Source organism: Panthera pardus, unplaced genomic scaffold (assembly GCF_024362965.1).
Source record: "Panthera pardus isolate Hobbes unplaced genomic scaffold, ASM2436296v1 HiC_scaffold_25, whole genome shotgun sequence".
In the NCBI taxonomy this organism is placed as follows: domain Eukaryota; kingdom Metazoa; phylum Chordata; class Mammalia; order Carnivora; family Felidae; genus Panthera; species Panthera pardus.
This window is the reverse complement of record NW_026526821.1, coordinates 22606940-22633126: the sequence shown is the minus strand read 5'-3', so window position 1 is coordinate 22633126 and position 26187 is coordinate 22606940. Positions and strand designations below refer to the sequence as shown.

General features: G+C 49.6%; 1 protein-coding gene across 4 annotated transcripts in view; it reads right to left on the bottom strand.

The window, feature by feature from the left end:
- The window catches only part of SOGA1 (suppressor of glucose, autophagy associated 1), a 71512-nt gene that overhangs the window by 26621 nt on the left and 18704 nt on the right, over positions 1-26187 (bottom strand). For 3 of the 4 annotated variants that reach the window (XM_053890272.1, XM_053890273.1, XM_053890271.1), the window contains exons 2-6: positions 24986-25210; positions 18731-18889; positions 6903-6965; positions 5040-6221; positions 2638-2778 (exon numbers count right to left, since the gene is read on the bottom strand). In XM_053890272.1, the coding sequence (XP_053746247.1) occupies positions 2638-2778; positions 5040-6221; positions 6903-6965; positions 18731-18889; positions 24986-25210 (1770 nt within the window). The remainder of the gene's footprint in view (positions 1-2637; positions 2779-5039; positions 6222-6902; positions 6966-18730; positions 18890-24985; positions 25211-26187) is intronic. The other variant, XM_053890274.1, reaches the window with a different exon arrangement.

The window sequence follows — 26187 nt, the reverse complement described above, 5'->3', positions numbered from 1 at the left end:
AGACAGTAAAACTCTACATTTTGAGGGGAAATTGTGTTTATAAGTATTTGTTTAAAAAAATTTTTTTTAATGTCAATCTTTATTTTTGAGACAGAGAGAGACAGAGCATGAGCAGGGGAGGGGCAGAGAGAGAGGGAGACACAGAATCTGAAGCAGGCTCCAGCCTCTGAGCTGTCAGCACAGAGCCTGACGCAGGGCTCGAACTCGTCAACCATGAGATCACGACCCGAGCCGAAGTCGGACGCTTAACCGACTGAGCCACCCAGGTGCCCCTGTTTATAAGTATTTGTAGCTAAACAGGCAAAACTAATCTATTCTGTTAGACGTCAGGATTGGGACTAGATGGGGACTAGATGGGGACCAGAAAGGAGGCTTCAGGGACAGGTCATGCTCTCCTTATTAATCTGCTCGCTGATGACATAGAAGTGTTCAGTCTGTGGAAGTTATTTGAGCTGTCCACTTACAATACATGTGCTTTTCAAAAAATAACAAAAAAACGAAGAACAAAACAATACATATGCTTTTCTGTATGTATGTTATACGTCAATTTAAAATATTTTTTAATTTTTTTAATGTTTATTTTTGAGAGAGAGACAGAATGCTAGTGGGGGAGGAGCACAGAAAGGGAGACACAGGGGGCACCTGGGTGGCTCAGTCGGTTGAACATCCGACTTCAGCTCAGGTCATGATCTCGTGGCTTGTGGGTTCGAGCTCCACATCGGGCTCTATGCTGACAGCTCAGATAGCTCAGGGCCTGAAGCTTGCTTCGGATTCTGTGTCTCCCTCTCTCTCTGCCCCTCCCCCACTCATTCTCTGTCTCTCTCTTCTCAAAAATAATAAATAAAAGGGGCGCCTGGGTGGCTCGGTCGGTTAAGCGGCCGACTTCGGCTCAGGTCATGATCTCGCGGTCCGTGAGTTCGAGCCCCGCGTCGGGCTCTGTGCTGACCACACAGAGCCTGGAGCCTGTTTCAGATTCTATGTCTCCCTCTCTCGGACCCTCCCCCGTTCATGCTCTGTCTCTCTCTGTCTCAAAAATAAATAAATGTTAAAAAAAATTTTTTTTTTAAATGATAAATTAAAAAAAAAAAAGGGGAGACACAGAATCTGAAGCAGGCTCCAGGCTCCAAGCTGTCAGCACTGAGCCTAAATGGAGCTCAAACCTACAAATCATGAGATCATGACCTCAGCCAAAGTTGGACACTTAATTGACTGGGCTACCCAGGCACCCCCAAAAAAATTTTAAGTATTTCTCATAACAGAGGGAAATGTTATGCTGTCATGTTAAGCAGGGAAAAAAAAAAAAAAAAAGGAATGTCATCTGTCACTCATTCCCAGGCATGGCAAGATGTCCCTCTGTAAAATAAAAAACATTTATTATCCAGCCAATAACATGGAAATTTGGCAATGGAAGGCACTCTGATTCAAGGTATACCTTGTACGTCTATTTGATATTGAAGATCCTTGCAGGGCTGGATACTACCTGCAGTCTCTAGTGTTCTCCTTGAACTCAATGCCTAACACAGTGCCTGGAAAATTATAACTGCCCAGTAAAAAGTGGTTGAGTGAAACAATAATCCAATGCATGCAGGTGAGTCGGCTTATCTCCTTTCCTCAGAAAATTAAAACCGAGTATCTCATGTTTTATTTTGTTTTTTTCCCCTTTTGCCATGGCTGCTTGGAAGCTCAGAGAACCACTTAGAGAGTTTGATCCATCAACTTCAAGGGAGCTTCTCCCCCTGGGCAGTTGCAGACTGGCCTTCCTGGGACTACAAAATTGCCTTCCCAAGAATGTTCACAAGAAAAGGGTTCTTAGTTTGGGGAACACACAGGGTTCTCCATGGCTCAGGAATCTCAAGGAGGCTCCATCCCATCCACAGAAGACTTTTCTTGCTTCAGGTTCATTAGGAAGCGCTGGGGGAGACTCAGTAGGCTTGAGAGGGGCTCAGAACTACCAGGAATTCCTCAAGGACCAGGGAATCCTAGAAATTCTACAGCCATCACCCACTCTAATCCTTGCATGTTACAAAGGGGAAGATACAGGCAGAGAATGGGAACATGCCCAAGGCCACAAAGCCACCATACTGGTGGGTCCCCTGAGGTCCTGAGATATATCATCTTCTTCCTCCTCCTCTTCTTCGCCTAATAGGGACCAGATTTAAGGCTTATCATGTATTTAATCCTTTCAACAGCCCTATGAGGGATCACCTTTATTTTGAAGGTAAGAAAACTGAGGATCGGAGAGGTAAAGTGACTTATCTGCAATCTCACAGCCAGTATATAGCAGATCCACGATTTGAACCCAGTCAGCCTGACTGTAAAGATTGCTGCCTTCCTGCTAAAGAAATGAGTGGTTTCACTAAATGACATAAATTACTAAATTCCCAGTGAAATTTAGTATAGGAAAATAAAATCAATTTCTTCAAAGGAGTTTATAAGCTTTCTTTTGTCGGGCCAAGAGGATGGCCCCAACTTCCTTGTCTCCCTTTTAGCACTTGCTGCCTGGAAGCTTAGAACCAAATGGAATACACAAATACCACATCATCACCAGCTAAGCTTCTCCATGGATTGCTCAGCTTTGGGGAGGCCCCCGCCACTCTCCTCCTGCCCTCCCCCTTGCTTGATCAGGCCTAGGCCCACCTCAGAGGCGTAGGAATCATTGTCTTCAGCTCGGTAAGGCCTGAAGCTCCGGCTGGGGTCGGGCTTGGAGTCCAAGTCACCACTGCGGAAGGGCTCTCGTATCCTGGGCTCCCATTCTGGCAGGTCCCTGAAGTCAGGAGGCTGCACCCAGAGGCACAGGCAGAAGAGACCAGAGGTAACAATGGGGAGGGGCCCAAGGGGTGCCAGAAGCAGCCCCCACCCCAGGCCCCTGGGCTATAATAAGAGACTCTGACCACCCACCAGAGGGCGAGGGCCTCAGTGGATTCAGCTCTGCAGCCCAGACCCAGCCCTGCAACCACTCAGCGAGTCTGTCGAAAGGATGAATGAGTAGCTAAGTGGTAGTGGTTAGTGCAAACACTGATCCTGCGAATGTCTGTCTTGTGCACTAACCTTTTTTTTTTAATAATTTTTTAATGTTTATTTATTTTTGAGAGAGAAAAACAGACCGTGAGCAAGGGAGGGGCAGAGAGAGAGGGAGACACAGAATCTGAAGCAGGCTCCAGCCTCTGAGCTGTTAGCACACAACCCGATGCAGGCCTCGAACTCACAAACCGTGAGATCATGACCTGAGCTGAAGTGGGACGCTTAACCGACTAAGCCACCCAGGCGCCCCTCTTGTGCACAAACTTTCTCAGCCAGCCTCAACTGTCCTAACATATGTGTGGCCCTAGCTCATTCCTACCTCAAGAAGAACCAAGAGGGAGACCTGACAGGGGGGAGTCTGCTTGCTTTAAAAAGCCAGATCAAGGGGCGCCTGGGTGGCTCAGTCGGTTAATCGTCCAACTTTGGCTCTGGTCATGATCTTGTGGTTCTGAGTTGGAGCCCCGCATCGGACTCTGTGCTGACAGCTCAGAGCCTGGAGCCTGCTTCGGATTCTGTGTCTCCCTCTCTCTCTGTCCCTCTCCTGCTGGTGTTCTGTCTCTCTCTCTCAATAATAAATAACATTAAAAAAAAAAAAAGCCAGATCAAGCCAGATCAACAGGGCATGGATTAAAGAAATTCTGGCACAACTACACTGTGTAGTCGTCAAAAAGAAAGAGCCAAATCTCTGTACAGACATGGGAACACCCCTTCCATTGCTCTCAGGATGAAAACGCTCCCTGTAACCCAGACTCTCTCCTTTTCTTTGTCCTTGCGCACACGCTGCTCCTCCTTGCTATGATGCCTTCACACAGGCTGTTCCTTCTTCTTAGAACACTCTTCCCCAGTAATCTACCCATCTGATCTCGGCTCAGATTGAGGTCTTCCATGCCCCAGAGTCTAGGTCACATTCACTGGCAGGATATTTTGATTAACATCTTTCTTCCCCACTAGATGACAGAAGCTGGGGAGCAGGAATCATGTCTGTTTTTGTTTACCAGGGCACCTCCAGCTCTGATCACTGATCACAAAAAGTATATGAATAGCAAATACATAAGTAAATCATAAATAGTAAATCATAAGTACATGAACCACTAGCTACATTACATAAGAAAAATCAATTTTGTGGTCAGTACGTATCACATAAGACAATTTGGGTGAAAGATAAATATATGAGAGAATGCACAAAGATTTAAAAGGGCATGCCTTGATAATGAAATGGTCTAGGTCTGTCCCACTTGAGCTACTGAGCACTTGACATGTGGCTACTGAGACCAATGAAATGAATTTTCAACTGCATGAAATTTTTATTAATTTAAATTTAAGTAGCCACATGTGGCTAGTGGCCTCTGTCCTGGACAGGACTGGGACAGCACTGCTCCAGACCATTAATAGTGGTACCTATAGGCAGCAAGGAGGAGGCTTTCTTCTTTTTACCAGGCACTTCTAAAATCCTTTGTTTGTTTGTTTGTTTGCTTGCTTGCTTCTTAATACGTGTTTTAAAATCAAAATTGCAAAAGGAATAACACAAGAACAAAGGGCAACCTGGCAAAAAAAAGGGGGGGGACTCGAAATCAACCCCTATATCTATCAATGGTAAATGACTAAGTGAATTGGGGCATATTCACTCAATGAGATCGTGTCCAGTAACGAGAATGAACAAATTATTACTACATGAGACAAGAAACAAAACACTGAGGAAAGAAGCCAGGCATAAAGGAGTATGTGTTATATGATTCAGTTTATATAAAGTCCAAAGACAGACAAAGTGAATGAGGAGAGGGGTCTCCCTTGGGAATGGGGATAGTGGCTGGAAGGGGACGTGAGGAGGGGCTTCTGGGGTGCTGGTCACATTCTAGTTCTTGTTCTGGGTGATGATTACTCAAGTGTGTTCATCTTGGGGAAATTCATTAAGCTGTACACTTATGCCTTGTGTCCCTCTCTGTCCTACAGATGATTCAGTAGACAGTTTATAACAAAAAAATAATAGGGACATCTTTTTTGTGACTGGGACATCTTACCTGGAAGTCTGAGCCAAGGTCTTTGGCCAAAAGAATCTCCTTGGAGGACCCCTGGGAACCCAAGGCAGGCAGCGACGAGAAGGGTTCTGGCTGCTCCTTGGCAGAGCTCCCGAGGACAGTGTCCGCCTTCCGGGTGAAGGCATTGAGCTCCTGCTGGAGCATGGTCAGCCGCACCAGGATGGCATGGATGAGTTTGGTGTCCCTGGGACCCTCGCTGTTGTCGGGGGCCTCGTGCAGCCGAAAGTCAGTGCACTCGTTGTCCAGATACAGGCGGAGGCCGGCCGAGAAGCCATTGGCATCGGCCACCAGGACATCGATGGCCTTGCTGACCAGGGCGGCCTGCTCCCTCAGCCCAGGCAGCACCTCGGCCTCCCTGGCTCTGCAGAACCGGGCAGCATGGGGGCCGTGGGCCTCGCCAAGAGCAGCGGGCACACATTGGGCAGAGTCCCCGGCCTCGGCGTCCGTCTCCAGCATTGGCCGTGTGCTCTGGCAGGAGGCAAGGTCACAGCGCTGGAGGTTGGAGAGCAGCACCCGGTTCTCATACTGTAGCTTCTTGACCTTGCCGCTGAGCTCACCGATCTGCAGCTTGGCAGCCGCCAGCTCCTCCTGCGAGGGCTCACTGAGCACGGAGCAGCTGTCCTCCGACAGCGTCACATCCAGCTCGTGCTCTGAGCGGTACTTGGCCAGCTCGGCCAGCAGCAGCTTGTTCTGGTCCTCCAGCTCAGCTGAGGAGCGTCGGAGCAGCTCCGCCTCCTCCTCCACAAACTGCAGGTGTCGCCGCAGCTCCGCCAGGCTTTCCCCGCACTCGCCGCCGCCCAGCGCCGAGAAGGCCAGGCGCGCCTCCGAGCCTCCGCAGCCGCCGCCGTGGTCCTTCATGTCGTCCATCTCCGCCCGCAGGCCTCGGTTTTCCACCTCCAGCTCCACGATGCGGCGGCTCAGCAGGTTGGCTTCCTCCTCCACCAGCTTCAGGTGCACCTTCAGCTCGGTCTCCCGAGAGTGGGGCGCGTCGGCCAGCTCCTCGGCAGACAGGGCACTGTCCAGATCACCGTAGAGCGAGCGGTATTTGAGGAGCTCCTCCTTCATGCTGTCGTTCTCCTTGGCTAGCTTGGTGAGCTTCTTGCACATGAGGGCTGACTCCTCCTTTGCAAAGTGCAGCTGGCACTTCAGGTCCGCACTGTCCTCCTGGGGCCCGATGGGCACGGGGACAGACATGACCCAGGAAGGTTAGTGTTGTGAGGCTCAGTACCAGCCACAGCACTTCGGGGAGCACCAACTATGTGCCAGGGACACGGGAATGAATCAGACAAGGCCCTGACTCTCAAGGAGCAGGAGTCCAGAGGGGAAGTAGAGAAGGAGATCTTGACACTGCAGCAAAGATGGAGCACCACACAGCCTGGAGAGTCTAGGAGGGCTTCCTGGAGTAGGCGGCATCCTGCCAGGCAATGGTTGCTACTACTACTACTACCATTACTACTATAGTTTCCTCATCTGTAAAATAGGGCAATAACACTCCCTTCCACACAGAGGCATGGAGCGGATTAAATGAGATAATGCATGAAAAGTGCCTGGCACCCTTATAATCCAGGACCACTAGAGGCTAAGTGTATTCTATGTCTGACCTATGCTACACGTAGCACTTTATCTATCTGCCCGTGTGAGAACCATGGGCTCAGGGCATGGTTTTGGGAAGTGAAATGGGCATCAAAGCTAAGAAAGTGATAAAGAGGAGGGCAGGGTAGAGGCTGGGGAAGGGTGGGCACCTCTAGGGACTCCCCCGGCAATTTGGAATTAGGCCTTGGACCTTCAGATTAAAACCTGCCTGCGGGGGCTGCGATGGGGGCTGTGGGAGCTTCCGGAAAATACCTGCACCGAAGGCTTCTTGTCTGTCTTCCCCAGAGAGCGAGTTCCTCTTTTCTTCAAGGAATGCTAGAAAGCAATTGGAAAAAAAAAAAAGAGAGAACAAAAAACCTGAAATTTCATATGGTTGATGTGCATCAAAGAGTAGCCACGGGGCCTAGGGTTCCACTGAGGGACCCCCTCCCTGCCCAGCCCAGCCCAGCCATGTCCAGGCCTTCACCAGTACCAACCACCAAGCCAGGGGGGCCCTCAAGACCACCCAGTGGGCCTGAAGTGCTTGAGGAGATGACTCTGATCACACCTGCCCACTTTCTCCCCTTTCTCCCACCCCTCCATTATGATCCAGTTGGCCTGGGCCAAGACCCAGAAATCCGGGTTTCCATTCTTTGTCTCTCTCATTCATTCACCAAAGATTTCCTGAGTACCTATCACGTGCCAGGTACAGCTAGGCATAGAGTACACAGCAGTGACCAAGTCAGACAGGGTTCTTGGGGGGCCTGCTGTGGTGTTCCACTCAGATCCCGCCTCCTTGAACTGGGGCACTTGTTCTCCCAACTAAGACCTCAAAGCTTAGTCCCCTCCCAGTGATGCCATTGGCTGAGGGAAGCCACCTCCTCCAAGGTCATGTGCCCTCCCTGGAGGGAGCCCACTTGCAATGACTGGTCCATAGCCTCCTGCCTCAACTCAGAACAACTCTAAATAGCCATCGGAGCTCCAGAGCTCCCCCATGAGATTGGCCAAGGCCATTGGTGTGAATGCCTGAAACTCCTTGGTGGTGTTATCTCCAAGGGGACTCTTCCAATAAGCACGAAAATCTCCACTTCAGGGTCCATCCTGTCCTCATGGACTTTAATTCAGAGTGCATACTAACAAAAAAATGCATATAGGTAAAACATCACGATTACCTGGGAGGCCTAGCAGTCCCTTGGTAAGGGACTGCTCAATTTTTACAATTAAATTGTAACTTTTCACGTAAAATTACACTGTAATAATCATAATTCAAAAATCAAGAACTGGTAGGGTGAAAATAAACTCTTTCTCTCTTTCTTTCTTTTTAGAAATTGATACTTTTAATTACATAAGCAAATTCTACATGTGAAAAAAAAAACACCCAGGGCACCTGGGTGGCTCAGTCACCCAGGGTTAAGTGTCTGACTCTTGATCTCAGCTCAGGTCATGACCTCATGGTTCAGGAGATTAAGCCCCACATCAGGCTCTGTGCTGACAGCACCCAAACCTGCTTGGGATTCTCTCTCCCTCTCTCCCTGCCTCATGAACACATGCGCGAGCTCTCTCTCTCTCTGTCTCTGTCTCTCAGAAAGAAAGAAATAGGGGCACCTGTGTGGTTCAGTTGGTTAAGCAACTGACTTCAGCTCAGGTCATGATCTTGTAGTTCAGGAGTTGGAGCCCTGCATCGGATTCTAAGCTGACCACACCGGAGCCTGCTTGGGATTCTCTCTCTCTGCCCCTACCCCTGTTCATGTGCGCGCTCTCTCTCTCTCTCAACATAAATAAAATAAATAAATAAATAAATAAATAAATAAATAAATAAAGGTTCTCTTTAGATATTATGAAAATTATGAAAAGGGGCGCCTGAGTCAGTTGAGCGTCTGACTTCAGCTCAGGTCATGATTTCATGGTTCGTGGGTTTGAGCCCTGTGTCAGGCTCTGCTCACAGCTCAGAGCCTGGAGGCTGCTTTGGATCCTCTGTCCTCGTCTCTCTCTGCCCCTCCCCTGCTCGCACTTTGTCTCTCTGTCTCTGTCTCTCTCTCTCAAAAATAAACAAACATGAAAAATAAATAAATAATTAAGAAAGAAACAAACACGGAAAGAAAGACCCTAAGAAAGTAAAAGCATAAATGACTAACTGGGGAAAAAAAATTTGCAACTTATTTCACTACAAAGGGTTAATATCCTAAATACATAAAGAGCTTCACAAAACAGAAAACAAAAAGGCCAACAAACCTATATTAAAATGTGCTAGAGACGTGAAAAAATGTACACAAGAAAGGTAAATGACTTGTAACCATAGGAAGATGCTCAACCCTATTCAAGACAGAGAAATGCAAATTACAACACGGGATGGGGGGGTACCTACGCGAGATACCGCTTCTCACCTATCAGACTGGCAAAACTCCAAACATCTGACAACACATTCTATTGGTGAAGCTATGGAGAAGTAGGAAAACTCCTATATGGCTGGGAAGAATGCAAAACGGCACAAGCCCTATGGAGGGGAATTTGAGAAAATGTTACCATAATTTTTACTAAAGTTTCTTGATGTTTAAAAAAGTCACTCAGATGCAGAAGTCTACTGAACACTCCATTCCTTCCCGTGAGAGGGATGGTTTACATTAGTAGTGTATAAAACCGCACTTCGGTTGCCTTTGACTTTTTCAAGTTCAACAGGTATTTTTTGAGAGTGCTCCCAAGGGTTTGTTTTTATTTTTTTTAACGTTTGTTTGTTTATCTTTTTAAATATTTATATATATATATTTTTTAAATTTTTTTTAATGTTTATTTATTTTTGAGAGAGAGAGACAGAGTGCGAGCAGGGGAGGGGCACAGAGAGAGACACACACACACAGAATCCGAAGCAGGCTCTAGGCTCTGAGCTGTCAGCACAGAGCCCAACGCGGGGCTCAAACTCACGAACCGAGAGATCATGACCTGAGCCGAAGTCGGACGCTTAACCAATTGAGCCATCCAGGTGCCCCATGTTTATTTACTTTTAAGACAGAGAGAAAGACAGAGTGTGAGCAGAGGAGGGGCAGAGAGAGAGGGAGACACAGAATCCAAAGCAGGCTCCAGCCTCTGAGCTGTCAGCACAGAGCCCGACGCGGGGCTCAAACTCAAGAACTGCAACATCATGACCTGAGTCGGACACTTAATCAACTGAGTCACACAGGCACCCCACTCCCAGGTGTTTGAATACATGGCTCTCCCTATGCCCCCATCTCTCATACCCATCCGTGAAGGTGAGAAGCACTGACGTAATCCAAGCCCCTGAAGCCCCCATCTCACTGAAGGTGAGAGAGAGGCCCCACAGCAAATCCATAGCTGACCCGGGACCAGTTCTTGACAGAGGTTTTGATCTAGTTTCAGACTTGGGAGGAGAAAATGTGCCTTCTTTGATGAGGGCTACAGTGGAGGTAGCACAGTGGTTCTCAACCTGGGTGCACATCAGAATTACCTGGGAGAAGTTAAAAAAAAAACCGATGCCCAAGGTCCCAGAGATTCTGATATTAATCGGTCCAGGGTAGGTCCCAGCCATGAGATTTTTAAATAGCTTCCCAGGTGATTCTATCTCGAAGCCCAGGCTAAAACCAGAGAGCCAGGGAAATGAACTCCAGCTGGGGTCTTAAGTATATCTTGGAGCCCAATCAAATCCTAAAGGCACCTTTTGAAATGCAAATGAGGCAGGAAGACAGAGGCTGATATTTCAGACGCAGGGTGCCAAAAGCAAACAGCCAGTATTTGAGAAGGGCTAATCTGGGCTCTTTCAAAAGCGAGGATGACAAGGTAGGAAATGGGGCGATACCACAAAACAGGTCCCCCCACAAAGAGCCCCTCCCACAAATGGCGCCAGGAAGGGGGTGCTCAGAAGGACACCCAGGCATGGAGTGAGTGGTGAGGTGGGGGCTCTGGGGAAAGATGGTCAGGCTTGCAGATCCAGATCTGCTTATCACAAGCTGAGTGGGAGAGGCTGTGGCCTCAGCTGGGAGCAGAACTGTGGCAACCCCACAACACTGAGTTTGCGATCCTGGGCAAACACCTTTCTCTCCCTATAAAACTGAGCCTCTTCAGGTAACCACAGCCTCTTCAAGCACAGCAGACACCCTGGAGAGAGGAAGTGGGGTGACAGGAGGGGGAGGGGGCCACCACGTATGAAGGAATGAGATCATATAAAGCCTAAAGCCATGAAAAAGGACAGAGGGGAGTGAGATTTCCTGACGACGAGGCAAAGTCTCTGAAACATCTTGGTAAGAAAAAGAAGGAACTCGCGAAACAAAACCCACAACCCAAATGTCCACCAACTGGTACATGGATAAACAAATGTGGCATATCCACACAAGGGAATATCATTCAGCCATTGAAAAAAAAAACAACAAAGTGCTGATATTTGCTACAACATGCATGTGTCTTGAGAACATCATGCTAAAGTGAAAAGCCAGTCACGAAAGGCCACACAATGTATGATACTATTTACATAAAATGTCCGTAATAGGCAAATCCACAAGTAGATTAGTGGTTGCCAGGGGCTGGGAGAGGCAGGAGTGACTGTTGATGGGCTTGGGGTTTCTTGTTGGGGCGATGAAAATGTCCTGGAATGAGAAAGTGGTGAAGGTTTTACAACTCTGAATATCCTAAAAAACCACTGAACTGTATACTTTAAAAAGACAAACTTTATCGTATGTAAATTATATCTCAAACAAGCTGTTATTAAAAAAAAAACCTAGAGCATGTTTCCATTGTTATAAAAGGTGTGTGTGTGTGTGTGTGTGCGTGCACACGCACATATATGCACACAGGGTGGGAGAAGGTCTGAAGAATTTATACCAGGCTATTTACAATGAGAATACAGTGAACTTACACTTGGCCCTCTTCCCCCACATTTTTTTAGGAGGCAGGGGACACAGTCTTCCAGTTTTTTTCTTTAAAAATTTTTTTTCATTACAAAATACTTTTTAAAATAAAATTTTAATATACAAAAATAAATTCTCACTGTTAATCTATACAATGCTGACAAATCAGAAGCCCCCCTAGGCATTCTTCTTCCCAACCTGAGGGTGACCACAGGCTGACAGCCAGCTGGAGCTCCTTCTAGACCTTCGGCTCTGTGTTTAAAATACTGAAATAGATGCTACCCTTTTAGACTTTCTTTCCTTCCTATGTTTACTTGACTCTGTGATCTTTGATTTTTATAATAAGCACCTTAGGCAGAAGAAAACCCAAAACATCCAGCATTTTAAAAAAGTCTGTGTTCATACTACATAATCTGCATGTTACAGAAACCATGTACACAATATAATCCCATCTTGACTTTCTAAAAATACACAGAGAAACACACATTGTATGAGCATGGAGAAAGGTCTAAAAAGATACAAACCAACCTGCTAACCATGGGTTAAGCTGAGTCGGGAGTAGAATTGAGGGGGGTGGTTAAGAGAGGAAGCTTCCTTCTTCGATTTTATGTAGGATTTTCATTATTTCTATTATTTTGTGGATAACACGTTCACATAGTCCAAACTTCACAAACCACCAAAACGGGGGTGGGACACAAAAGGGGGTGAAGGGGAGTGGCGACACGGGCTTCCAATTATGGAATGTATAGGTTGTGCGGATGCAAGCTCCAGCACAGGGAATATCGTCAGTGGTGTTGTAACAGGATTGCATGGTAACAGATGGTAGCTATGCTTGTGGTGAGCACAGCATAACTACAGACTTGTTGAATCACACTACGTTGCACATCCGAAACCAATGTAACGTTGTGTGTCAACTATACTCCCCCCCCCCAAAAAAAATCACAAAAAGGAATACAGTGAACCCAAGTCACCAGTTTTACTGCCCAAGACAACCAATACAACCAGTCTGATGTACCCACCCTTAGAGGGATGCTAGGTATGCATTTATGGGCTTTTGTAATGATATTTTTGCTTCACTGAGCTTATGTTAGGGGAAGAAAATGCATATATATACATATATACATCTCAATATGTGTGTGCGCATATAAATAGAAAAAATGGATTGGAAGTATATGCCCCTCTCACCCAAATAATAGTTTGGTAATTATTCAGACAAATTCCCTCTGAATATTGGTTTTCAGGTGAATTTTTTCTTATTAGGACTTATTTGTATTTTCTAGTCTTTCTCTACCAAGCGCATATAACCTGTCGGGTAGAGGGGGGAAATCACGTTAAGATATTTTTAATATGCTTTCCCAAGAAAAGTCACTGGGCACCTTTCCAACAGGCAGAGAGAAAGCCCTGAGTGGCATGAACCTCACCAGAAAGGGAGGGAAGTGGGCAGAGAAGACAGAGCAAAGCAGCAAACCCTTTCAGGACAGGAGTAATTCCAGCCTTTTCTGGTTGGAACAGACCCTTTCCTCCCCACCTTGTCTAAGCCACTTGGGCTCCCACACTACTCTTCGGCTCTGGAGGGAAAAACAAGGCAAGCTCACAGAGCCCAAAGACCTCCTCCTCTCTGCAGAGCAGCAGCTGGCCAGGCGGCCTGGGGGGCTGCAGTGCCCCTCAAGGGAGCCAGGGCCTGTCAGAGACTCTTTGTGGAGCCCCCAGGAGCAGATGTTCTGGCCCCGGGCCTCAGGAGAGTGGGAAGGAAGGGGCAAGACAGGACAGTCCCAGGCACCAACAGGAATGCCGTCGCTAAGCGACGGACCCCGCGGGCACATTCTTTGGCCTGGCACACATCGGGGGCTTCCCCATCTACCAGCAACTCACAAGGCCACCTTTGAGCAGCCAGGGTGGCACCTCTAAACATCCTTGGTTTAATGGCTCCTGGTAGGAGCATGAGCTATGTCCTCCCTTGTCCTTCTCCAAAGACTAGTAGATTGTGTCCCTGCACCTCCAGCCCGCACAGAGAGGCTGCCTGAGCACAGCTCGGAGGGGCCCCCTGCTCTCTAACACCTTCCCTGCTTCCGTGCTGCCAGGAAACAAAGACCAACCTTCAGGGAATAAAATGAACCTTCTGCCAAAACAACTGGGCAGATTTTCACCAAATACGGAGGGGATCTTTGAAAGGGTCTCACTGAAAACACAGACTGTGCTGTGTGTGCAAAATTTACTCTGGGTGCATCTCAAAGACCGAGGCATTCTTCCTCCAGAGCAGCTGAAGTGGCTAGACAGAGGCCGAATGGCTCCTGGTTAGGGAAGACCATCTGAGGGGAGGAAGCAAAGACTGATTTAGACATAAAACCCAAATCAGAAGTCACTGGGACACACACTGCCAAGCGCATGTGTTGATTTGCAATGTAACTGCTACTTCCATGGACAAGTGGCAGTTCAATAGACAGCACCTGGGTAGGGGCAGCAGAAACATTTATTTAAGGTAAATGCTGCTCCCAACACACAGCCATCATAGCAGCTAAGGGTAATGATGATAATGATGATGCTAATCAGTGTTCACCAAGTCCTTCCTCCCTGCTAAGCACTTTACCTGCCTGTCTCTGAGAAGCAGGGATTAATATTCCCGTTTTATAAGTGAACAAACTGAGCCTGGAGCAGTTATGTGATTTGCCCAGCATTATTACAGTTATTTCCAAGTAAGTGGCAAAGCCAGCTTTCAAACTCAGGCCCGTGTGACCCCAAATTTCAGTGTGCCCTGCACCACACAGACCACGGCCAGGCTGCATCAGAGGATGACGCCAGCAGAACCAGGATTTGAACCCAGGTGATCTGACGCCATGGTCAGCACCCTGCGTACCCCATCAGAATGGGAATCAGGACGAGAAGCCTGTGCCAGGGACGGAAGTACTCATTCGCTGAAGGGAGCAGCATCTTCGGAGGTTCTGAAAACACAGCAGGATCCTAGGAAGGTACCTAGATAGGGCGAGGAGGGCAGGGCAGCACCGTAAGAGTCGGTGTGACTTTGGGAGACAAAGTCCTGGGTTAGAATCCCATCTTTGTCTTTCCCCAATACCACCTGTATGCAGCAGCCCACTCCTTGGTATATATCCAAGAGAACTGAAAACACACAAAACCTGTATGCAAATGTTCATAGCAGCATTACTCATACTAGTCAAAAGGTGGAAACAACCCAAATGTCCATCACCTGATGAGTGGACAAAATGTATACTCATACAACGGATTATTATTTGACCATAAAAACGAATAAAGTACTGATACATGCTCTGACATGGATAAACCTTGAAAACATTATGCTACGTGAAAGAAGCCAATCACAAAAGATCACAAATTGCATGATTCCATTTGTACGAAATGGCCAGAATAGGCAAATCCATGGAGACAGAGTGTGGATTAGTGGTTGCCAGGGGCTGGAGGGAAGGGGGAATGGGGAGTGACTGCTAACAGGTACGGGGTTTCTTTTAGAGGCAATGGAAATATTCTAGATTTAGATAACGGTGATGATTGTACAACATTATGAATACATTAAAAACCACTGAATTTGACACTTTATGTTTAGATTTTTTTTTAAAATGTTCATTTATTTTTGAGTGGGGGGGGGGCAGAGAGAAAGAGAATCTGAAGCAGGCTCCAGGCTCTGAGCCCCACACAGGGCTCGAACTCATGAACTGTGAGATTATGACCTGAGCTGAAGTTGGATGCTTAACCGACTGAGCCACCCAGGCATCCCTGAACTTGACACTATAAATGGTAACTTTTATATTATGTGAATTGTGATATCACAATGAAAATACTGTCAAGAAGAGTACCACCTATAAAATGAGAATAACAATGTATGTTGGGAAGCTGCTGGTGTCACAACATGAGGAGGTATATAAAATGCCTGGTGAGGTGCCTGGTACGGAGCAAGCATTCAGACACAGCGGCTATATTATAATACATCACGTCAACACTGAGATTGGCTTTCTGCCTAAAATACAAGAAGGGGGAATGGTACTGGATGAGGGGGAGGCTGGTGTTACGATTCTTGAGCTGCAACCCAGCTGGGCAACAGTGCCACCACAGAGTGCAGCTAGGGCTGGCCACCCTCCCTTCTCTATAAGGAAGAGCCATCTCCATGGCAACCACATCAGCTCAGGCCAGGGGCTCCTGTTCCCAGCTGGGTGATGGTATCGCCACAGCAACCTGTCAGGATGGCAAAGGCAGATCTGGATGACGGGACTCCAGCAGCTCTGGCAGAATTGCTCAGGGACACTTATCTCCATGGAAACCACGTCTGGAAGGGGTGGGGAGAAGGTACTCGGCAAACAAACACAGGGCCACACCCCCTTGCCCAGATCCTGAGACCCCAAGGGGCATGCCGGGGAGCACCAGCAGGCCTGACATGTCTTCAAAGGGGAAGCGAACCAATGTGTCTTGAGCACCTACTGTGTGCCCAGCACCACATAGGGCTCTTTACCTGCTTGACTACATTTAAAATGTAACAAATAATCCCCCTCCCTAAAACTCACCTTACTACAGCATTAAAAGAATACAAAGCAAAGTCATTTCCCCATGCTATTCCCACCATCTCTCCTTCCTCAGTCAGCGGATTTTCCTCCAGACTTTTGCTATGCGTTTACACACACACATACATGCTCCAAAACCAGTCTGCTCTGTTATCAAAATAATTGGCGGGATTGCATAATATATATAGCTCTCTCCCCTTCTTTTTTAACTACATACCTTAGAGATCTTTCAACATCAGTACATATAGCTCTACCTTATTCTTTTTTTTTAATTGTCCTAAAGTATACACAATATGAAATTTACCATTTTTAGTCATTTTTGAGTACTCATTTCAGTGGCATTAAGTGCATTCACTTTGTCAAGCAACCGCTATTCATCTCTAGAACTTTTTCATTATCCTAAACTGAAAGTCTGTACCCACCGAACACCAATTCCTCCCTCCCTCCTCTCTCCAGCTCCCGGTAACCTCTATCCTGCTTTCTGTCTCTATGAATTTGACTACCCTAAGTAGGTCTTATAAGTGGAATCATAATACTGGTCCATTGGTGGCTGGCTCATTTCACTTAGCATCACATCTTCAAGGTTCATCCAGGGTGGAGCATGTGTCAGAATTTCCTTCCTTTAAGAAGCTTTACCAATAGTCCACTCTATGTACATACATTGATGGACATTAGGGTTGCTTCTATTGTAAATAATGCTGCTAGGAACACAGGAGTACAAGTATCTGTTTGTGTCCCTGCTTTTAATTCTTTTGGGTATATATCCCAAAGTGGAATTGTGGGTTCATATAATAACTGCATATTTAATTTTTTGGGGAATTGCACTACGACTTTATTCCTTTTTTAAATATTTATTTATTTTTGAGAGAGAGAGAAAGAGAGAGAGAAAAAGCACAAGCGGGGGAGGGGCAGACAGAGAAGGAGACACAGAATCCGAAACAGGCTCCAGGCTCTGAGCTGTCAGCGCAGAGCCCGATGCGGGGCTCGAACCCACAAACCGTGAGATCATGACCTGAGCCAAAGTCGGACGCTTAACAGGCTGAGCCACCCAGGTGCCCCGCTACTTTATTCTATTTAACTTCTTCACAGTGTTCTACGGTTACCCAATCTTATTAATGGTCATAAACAACCGCATTAGCTGGGTACTGTTATTATCCCGATGTCACAGATGGAGAAACTGAGACTTAGAGGGGGATGCGGCTTCAGGGTCTCAGCCACATCTCTGCCAAGGAAGGGCGGGTGAACTCAGGCAAGCTGTCCCTCTCTGAGCCTCAGTTTCCTCTCCTTTACAACAGGAACACGCTGAGCTCCAAGGCACTCTCTGAAACTGTCTCCCCTTTCCACACTATCAAGGGCGGCAGCAACAACATGTGTGAACATGGTCCCCAGTGTCAGGGGCCAGGCCATGGGGGGCAGGAGACTTCCCGAAGGAGGGGGCCTCCCACCCAGCCCTGGAGCAGGACAGGGCTCCGCAGCAGCCCTTAGCAGCCAATGTCCCATCTCCACACTGAGAAGCCACTGGCACACCACACAACATGCCCAGGAGGAAGGGCAGCTGATGGACTGTTCTGGCCTCAGGGCTGTGATGTCTCAGTCCTGGAACACTCTCATGTCTGCCCTCAGGGAAGGTGAGGGGTGTCCCAGAACAATGTACTATCCTAAGATACCCTCGTGAGCAACCAGATAGCTGAGACCCAGCTGTGCCTCTGTGGTCAGAAGCCCTCCCCACCCCTCACCGGGCCATCTGGAGCACAGACCCCTGCATTCTGGAGGACTCTAGTCCCTAGCGGTCACCTAGGCTGATGGCTTTCCATAGGCATTCTGCAGAGCCCACGGGGCCCCGTGCAAACTTGAGGACATCCCTCCTTCTCTCAGGGGCTGTTTCCTCACCCATAAAATGGGTATAATCACAATCTCATTAGGCCTTGATGAAAATTGTTCAGAAAAAGTGCCTAGCATGGTACCCAGCACACTGCATCCCCAACACACAGCAGAAGGCAGAAAGTACGCACGAGTGGAAGACTCACGTGAGCAAAGGGAGAGGCTGGTGCTTGGGGGCCACATTCAGGAACTGAGTAATGTCCCGAAATCTGTGTCGAGACACTGGCCAGAGGCCCAGCCCCCCGCACCGAACTTTACACCAAATGGCAGCCCCTAAATCATGTCCACACAAGTTACCCCAGCTAGTCCTCACAACAACTCAGGGTATTATTGTCTCGTTTTGTAGATAAGGAAACCAAGGCAGAGGGCCAGGCCCCACGGTGGGTATTGTGGAATGCTTTTGCAGTTCATCTTCCCACAGTTGCACGGTTCTTTGGTGGATGACTGTCTCCTTCATTAGCCTGTGGGTTCCCTTTTTTTTTTTTTTTTTAATGTTTATTTATTTATTTTGAGAGAGAAAGCATGAGCAGAGTAGGAGCAGAGAGAGAGGGAGAAAGAATCCCAAGCAGCCTCTACATTCGGCATGAAGCCTGACATAAGGTTGAATCTCACGAGCATGAGATCATGACCTGAGCTGAAATCAGCAGACACTTAACGGACTGAGCCACCCGGGCGTCCCTCGCCTCTGGGCTCCTTGAGGACAGGAACCGGTGTCTCCCATTCACCATTGTGTCCTTAGTGTGCATGACTGTGCAGACGCAGAGGTTCCAGAGACCCTGGCTAGGGGGCTGGCACACGCCCACCTGCCCCGGCCTGGCCCTGGCTGGGATGGGCGAGCCCTCACCTCTCTCGGCCGTTCCAGCTCCGTCTGCAGCACCTGCTTGGCCAGCTCGGTCTCGATGAGCCGCTGCCGAAGCTCCTCGTTCTCCTCCTCCAGCCGCGCCCGTTTCTTCTCCACTGTCTCAAGCTCCTTATGCAGCCGCACAGAGATGTCCTTAGAGACCTGGACAAGGGTGGGTGATGAGCAGGGACCGCGTGGCCTTGTCTGCAGAGCAACCCCCCAGCAGACAGGGTCTCTCATCATCCCCACTTAGCAGATGAGGAAACTGGGGCACAGAGAAGATACAGGGGTCACAGAACCAGGAAACAGCAGGAGCAAAACCCAAACCCAGGCACCCTGAGTTCCTAATGTCTATATCACAGTTCAGTCCCCAGAAAGCTGTAAAGGCCCTGCCTGTTCTTAGCAAGGCCTTTTCATTTACCTGAGGCATTCGGTGCTTCTAATTCTCACAAGAGCCTGTGGCAGGGCCAGAAGCTCATTTTATTTTTGTATTTATTTTTTAACATTTATTTATTTATTTTTGAGAGACAGAGAGAGTGTGAGTGGGGGAAAGGCAGGGAGACAGATGGAGACACAGAATCCAAGCCAGGCTCCAGGCTCCGAGCTGTCAGCACAAAGCCCGATGCGGGGCTCGAACTCACAAACTGTGAGATCATGACCTGAGCCAAAGTCAGATGCTTAACTGACTGAGCCACCCAGGTGCCCTGGCCAGAAGCTCATTTTAAAGGGAGGGAAGTGAGGATGCCTGGGTGGCACAGTAGGTTAAGTGTCTGGCCTCGGCTCAGGTCGTGATCTCACAGTTTGTGAGTTCGAGCCCCACATCGGGCTCTGTGCTGACAGCTCAGAGCCTGGAGCCTGCTTTGGATTCTGTGTCTCCCTCCCTCTCTCTACCCCTCCCCCACTCATGATCTGTCTCTGTCTCAAAAATAAATAAACTTAAAATTTTTTTTTTTTGTAAATAAAGGGAGGGAAGTGAGCATAAGTGGAAACTAGAGCAAGATGGGTGGCCCCAGAGCCATCTGAATCCCATCTCTGCCAGTGACCAGCATGTGATCCTGGCCAAATCATTTCTCCACTCTGTGCCTCAGTCTCCTTAACTACAAAATGGGTGCAATAATAGCAGCAACCTCGTGGGCCCAACAGGAGGACTGAATCAGCTATTGCACAAGAAAGCTCGGCCCTGGGCCAGCACAGTGAGTGCTGGGTGAGTGGTGAAGCCATACATGACCTGCCAGAGGTCATAGTGTGACCCTGACCCTGGTTTCCAATCGTTTGGGCTACAGAACGCGCTGGAAATGACAAAGGGTGGGCATATGTCCAAGTCATCCCTACAGAAGGGAGCTAACAGAGCTGCAAACTCTAATCCTAGTGACAGGGCTCTGCAGCAAAAGCACCCCATTTCCTGGAGGACACCCTGGGGGTCAAAGGCCAGGAAAGGGAGCCTCTGGGGATGAGGAAGTCCCTTTTGCGCTGGCAAATCACAACTACTCTGAAGTGGTCCAGGCACTGCCCTTCGTTGAATACCTACTGTGTGCCAGATTCATTCCTCTTCACTCCATTGCTGTCTGAGGCTCAGAGCATAAGTGACTCGGCTCAGGGTCATGTAGACCAAGTGTGAGCTGAGCTGGGGGGGGAGCCCCTGGGATTTGCCTGAGGGGCCAGCATGGCCAGGGCTCTGAGAGCGGTTCCAGGGCTTTGCCAGCAAGAGGTATGTGAAGGGCAGACAGCCCAATGCCCCATGCCTGCCAGGCTCGGAAACAACTATGGCACCTCCTCCGTGCCGGAAGGGAAGAGGGCCCTCCCTGGCTCTGCCCTCTGCCTGGGCCCAGGCCCAGCTCGGCATGGACCCTTTGGCAGCATGAGAGGCAGGCCAGGAAAAACAACGGCCAGAGAGGAAACTCAGCACTGCCTTCCCCTCCCTCTGGTGCCCACTGCCGCTCCCTGCCCCTGAAGATCCCCAGGGACAGCCGGAAGCTGGTCCCCAGCCTCCCTAGGCCACCAAACTTTCCTTGTCTGCCATGTGGGATGAGCAACCCCTCAATACCAGAACAAGAACTTTGCAGGTAGGGGAAAACTAGATCGAGTCTGATTCCAGCACTCTGTGTGTGTGTGACCCACAGCCAGTTTATTTATACATTTGAAGTCTCTTTGTGGTCATTGGTAAATGGGGTTGATACAGCCTACTCCCAAAGGCTGCTGTACGGAATAAATGACATAGTCCTTGGGTTGGTGGCTAGAACATCAAGAAATATAATTTGTTAAAGCATTGTCAGGATCACTGCTTCACCTCTGTGCGCTGATTTTATCGGATTTTTTGGCCCAGTACCCCACAATCTCCCTCTTGTGTTTGGTGTCAGGGTTTTTACTGGTGTTCAACCCCAGGCTCTTGGCTATAGTCCCCGGTTTGGGGCTATTAGGTCACCCAGAAAGCCCCTGTCCTGATCAATACTCCATTCATTCATTCATTCACTCATTCATTCATTCATTCATTCATCCATTCATTCACTCATTCATTCATTCATTCATTCATCCATTCATTCATGCTGCTTAGGCCCCAGGGGCAGGAGTGGTGGGGCACAGAGATCAAGGCCCCAGACCATGCCTGGGCTCCTTCACATCTCTGTGTCCCGGCAGCAGTGCGGGGTCTGGTACACGCTAGTGCCAAATAAACACTTGTTGGAGAACAAACAAACCCCCCAAAGCTCCAAAAAGCGAAAAGGGAGATGAAGGAACAGATGACTGAAATATGGGGAGCTGCACCTACTGCTCCCCTCAACCGCCCACCCCACCCACTGTCCAGGGAGGGCTGCGTCCCTGACTGGTGTGAGGGCTCAGCGGCTGGAGGCTTCTCTCCTACTTATGCTCCCACTTGGAGCCAGCTCCTCTCCATCCCTGCCATGGCCTCAACCTGGGAGGCAACACTCCCCACCAAGAAGACATGATCCGTGTGGATTCCAAGATCCTCTTGGGTTTATAAATGACTCTATTGATTTCATCCCTTCCATGAGTCCCCAGGCTCCTTCTGCTCCATTCGCTACATGATCTCCTTCCCCATTTGGCCCCCGCCCCCAAGAGTTGCAATGTCAAGAAAGCCCAACCCCAGGCAGCTTACAGAATTCCAGCGTGAACAAAAGAGCCCTTAACTGCAGATCCCACAGAACCCTGGGTCCCCCGTGGAGGCCCATGGGAGCAAAGAGCATGCATGTGGCCTGGAGGGCAGGAGTCTGGTTGCCTCAGCCTGTCCTTTCCTGTCTCTGAGCCTCAGTGGTCCTGGGCGCCCTTGCCTCTCACAGGTGATTTATAGAATCAGCTGTCACTTCCTGACACCATGTGCCTTTCAGGGAAGGGCTTTATTATCCCCATTGTGAGGTTCGGAAAGGACAGGTCACTTGCCCAAGGTCACACAGCTAGAAAGTTACAGAACCAAGGTTTGCAATCAGGTGGGTCAACTCTAGAGTCCTGCTCTCAACCTGAACCTGCTTTTGGCCCAAAGCTTGAAGATATGTTAATATCAGCACTAAAAGTATTAACAACAAGCCCAGCAGCGGGCTCACCGTGTCAGATGCTCACAGGGCTCCCCCCTGCTTGTCTCATTTCATCCTCTTAGGATCCTCCCAACTACTCCCAGGGTAGGGGGGCTGAGATACCACGGGAGGTGAAGCAGCTGCAGCTTCCGGACACCAGGGCAAATCCCCAAAGCGCAAACAATGCGCTCAGCCATGAGGTCACTGTTTACAGCACTGAGGCCTGGCTCCTGCCAAATGCAACCAGCAGCCATCAGACCACAGGCCCCCCTGCTCATGGGCAGACCTCTCAGCTCATGGGCCTCTGGCTTCAGGGTGTTCCTGTCCCTGTCACTCTGAATCCTCAGGGAGGGGGAATGGGGCCTGGGGTCTGGGACCCTGCATTGTGAACAGACTCTCGGGGATTCTTATCCACAGGCTGAGATTCTGGCCTTCCCTTCCCTGCCCTTGTCCCCAGCCACTTCACCTCCGAGTGCCTTATAAGTTCTTCTCCTGAACAGTAACACCACAACCAACATTTGCTCATCTGCTAGGGGAGCACCCGGAACCACAGTCTGTGGTCAGCACTCTCTTTACTTGAGCTATGTCATTTTATCCTCACAAAAATTTCTATAGGTGGAAACTAGTTTTATCTTCCTTTTCCACATGGGGAAACTGAGGCTCAGAGATGTGAAGGAGCTCTCCAAAGGTTACACACCAAGCAAGTGGTAGAGCAGGTCTTTGAACAACTACCACGCTGCCCTCCACATGTTGAGCCATGTTCCAGCTGAGGTTCAGTGGGTCCTGCAGGCTGGGAGGACCACAGACAGAGAGCCCAGGGGAGGGGGATGCCAAGGCCTGAGGTTTTATTCATGGTGCGCTTTCACCAAAAACCTATCTGCTCGATAAAACCACTGGAACTGCAAAAGTCCTATAGATTTGGCTGCTCTAAGCCCCATATTTAACAGAAGGGGAAACTGAGGTCCCAAGAAGTGGCCCCATGCCAGTCGGGGCATGGGCCAAGGAGCTGACAGAGCAAGTCAGAAGTCAGAGGGTCCGGAGAGATACCCAGCTCTGGGGTTGCGGGCGGGGGAAGGGTCCCCACTTGGGCCCATCAGGCCCTCCCAGGAGATAGCAAAGAAGTCACAATTCTGAGAACCCCCTAAATGCCGGAGAACAACCCCAGCACATGGGGCAGAGTGTGGTGGCCAGAGGCATCCAGCCCAGGCCTGCAGGGATGAGCTCAGCGATCCAGCTGCAGCGGCGGGGAGAAGAGGGAGGAGGGGGGGGGCAAGTTGGATGCTGATTGGCTAGTTCAAATCCCAACAGAAGGGGTGGCTTCCCCGAGCCCAGAGCTCAGAGATCCCCCCCTCTCACACGCACACCAGCTGCTCTCAGCTCCTCCCAGGGAGGCACTGGCCACCCAGTCAGGGCCTCCTCCCTCCCTCATCCCTCCCTCTAAGGCTGACTCTCTAGTGTACCGACCCCAAATACCCAATCACCTAGGCCCAAATCTACTTCATCTGAGCTTCCCCAGCTGTTCCTCATCCCACACTCCCTCAACCCAGTGCCTGGAGTTTGAATATTTGTGCAACCCTTTGTCCCGGGGGCTGCCCTGTCAGGTAGCTTTGGCCGGGGAGACAACCTTTCTGAGCTCAGTTTCCACATCTGCACAACAGACCTATAACCCCACTGTGCATGTGCAAAGACAGTCTGCGATGGGAGCCTGCCTGCGCTGGTTGGCTGGCCGGCACTCACTGTTTATCTCCCCTGGCCACTACAGACAGAGGTCTCTCCCTCCAGCATTCCTCCTCTCCCCTCCTGGTTCAAGCCCACTTCTCCCACAGGCCTCAGTTCAGAAGTCACCCCTGCAGGAAGAGGCCCTTGGGCCCCCAGGCTGCACCAGGTGCCCCCACCCCCAACCGCTACATTCCCCTGAGTTCTGAGAGCAAGAGACTGGGCCTGGGTCCCCACTAAGTTCTCAGCCCCCAGACCAGGGCCCACACACACAGACAGGGTGGACTGCTCTTCTGGAGGCCCCTCTTGCCAGCCTCCAGCCCAATCCTCTCCTGCTTCACAAGGCAGGGAGGCAGGGAGCGGGGCAGTCAGGCACGGGAGGCTGATAAGCCTGCACTGGACCAATGACACAGAGTGTCAATGTGACCTTGAACAGGTGCTTCCTTTCTCTGAGACTGACTTTCCTCATCCAGAAAATGCGAATAATAATAGCTAACATTTTTGAATGCTTACAGTGACATTTTACCTATATGATCTCTTCTAACCCTCATAGAACCCTGTGAGGCAGGGGCTGCTGTTATACCCATTTTCCAGATGAGGAAACTGAAACTTAGGCGACTTGCTCAAAATCACAAAATTAGGGCATATTGGAGTCAAGGTTTAAACAAGCCCTATCCAACTCCAGGCCTTTGCTACTCATTAGCACAATAAAGAAACCTCCAGGGACAGTGCAGGGACAGGGCAGGGACAACTCCAAGCCCAGGACCAGGTGTGGGAATGGCTCCTGTTAATAGGATTCATATTTATGATATCACGTTGGGACACTCCTGGGAAATGGGCTGTCGGTTCACCAGGGATCCCCACTCTGCAGATGAGCAAGCTGAGGCCCAGAGAAGTGGTGTAACTTGCTCAAGCACACACAAGGAGCGAACTGTGGGCTGAGCTGGGCTCCACTTGGGCTTGTGCTCCCAACTCCAAGAGGGGTACCTATGAGGGTGGGGGGAGGCCCAGAGCTCACCTTGACGTCCTGCTCCAGCCCTCGGATGAGCTCTCCATCCACCTGGCCTGTCTGAGCGGCACGGAGGCTGCGGCGCTCAGCCTTGCGCAGCCGGTACTGCAGGATGCGGCAGGTCTTGCTGGCCTGGTCCAGCTGCTGCCGGAGCTCTTGCAACTGGTACACATCCTCCTCCATGTAGACATCCCGCATCTCGAGCATCTCTGCGCGCAGCTCCTCGATCTCATCCTGCAGTGGGGGGAGAGGCGGTCCGGTCACGGAGCTCGTGGCAGTGGCCTGTGTGTCTGAAGGCAGGCCACACCCAATGCTCTCCTAGGTGCCCTGGGGGCCTGGGTGTGCTGGCTGAATAATGGCCCCCCCCCCCAAAGATGTCCATGCCCTAATTCAAGGGACTCTGCAAACGAGATTAAGGATTTCGAGATTGGGAGATTTTCCTATATTATATGAGGGTGGACCAATGAAATCATAAGAGTCTTTATGAGAGGGAGGCAAGGGGATCAAAGTGGGAGAAGGTGACATGACAACAGAAACAGAGGTTAGAGGGGCGTGCTCTGAAGATGGAGGAAAGGCCTTGAACAGGCTGCCTCTAGAAGCTGGACAAGGGAATGGATCCTCGCCCAGAGCCCTGCCATGTGGCCTTGCCAAGGTAGCCCTGCCAAAGCCTTGATTTTCAGACTTCTAACCTCCAGAACTGTGAGATAATAATCTGGGATTGTTGTAAGCCACTCAATTTGTGGTAATTTGCTGTAGCAGAATAGGAGCCTACCACACTGGGGAAGCAGGACAGACTCATTCAACGAGCATTTGTGGGCACCAACCATGTGCCAGGCCCCCCGTGCCAAGCGTGGGGGTGGGAAGGGACGGTACTGACCAAGACTAATGTGCCCCCTTCTGTATCTTCTGCATGGAGCCCCAAGTCTCACTGGGGAGACACATGATAAACCAACAAATACAAAAAATCCAAATAAATGGCAAGAAACAAAAAAAACCCCACCTGGCTAATATGCTAGAGTAATGGGGAAAGGCTGTGTCCAAGGACGTGATCGGGGCAGCCATCTCCAAAGAAGGGACATTTGAGCTGAGGGAAGAAGGAACGGCCATGCAGAGAGACAGCCAGGGAGAGAGGACTCTAGGCAGAGGGTCCAGAGTGTGCAAAGGCTCAGAGGCAGGATAGAGCTCAATGGGTCAGAATACAGCAAGGTGGC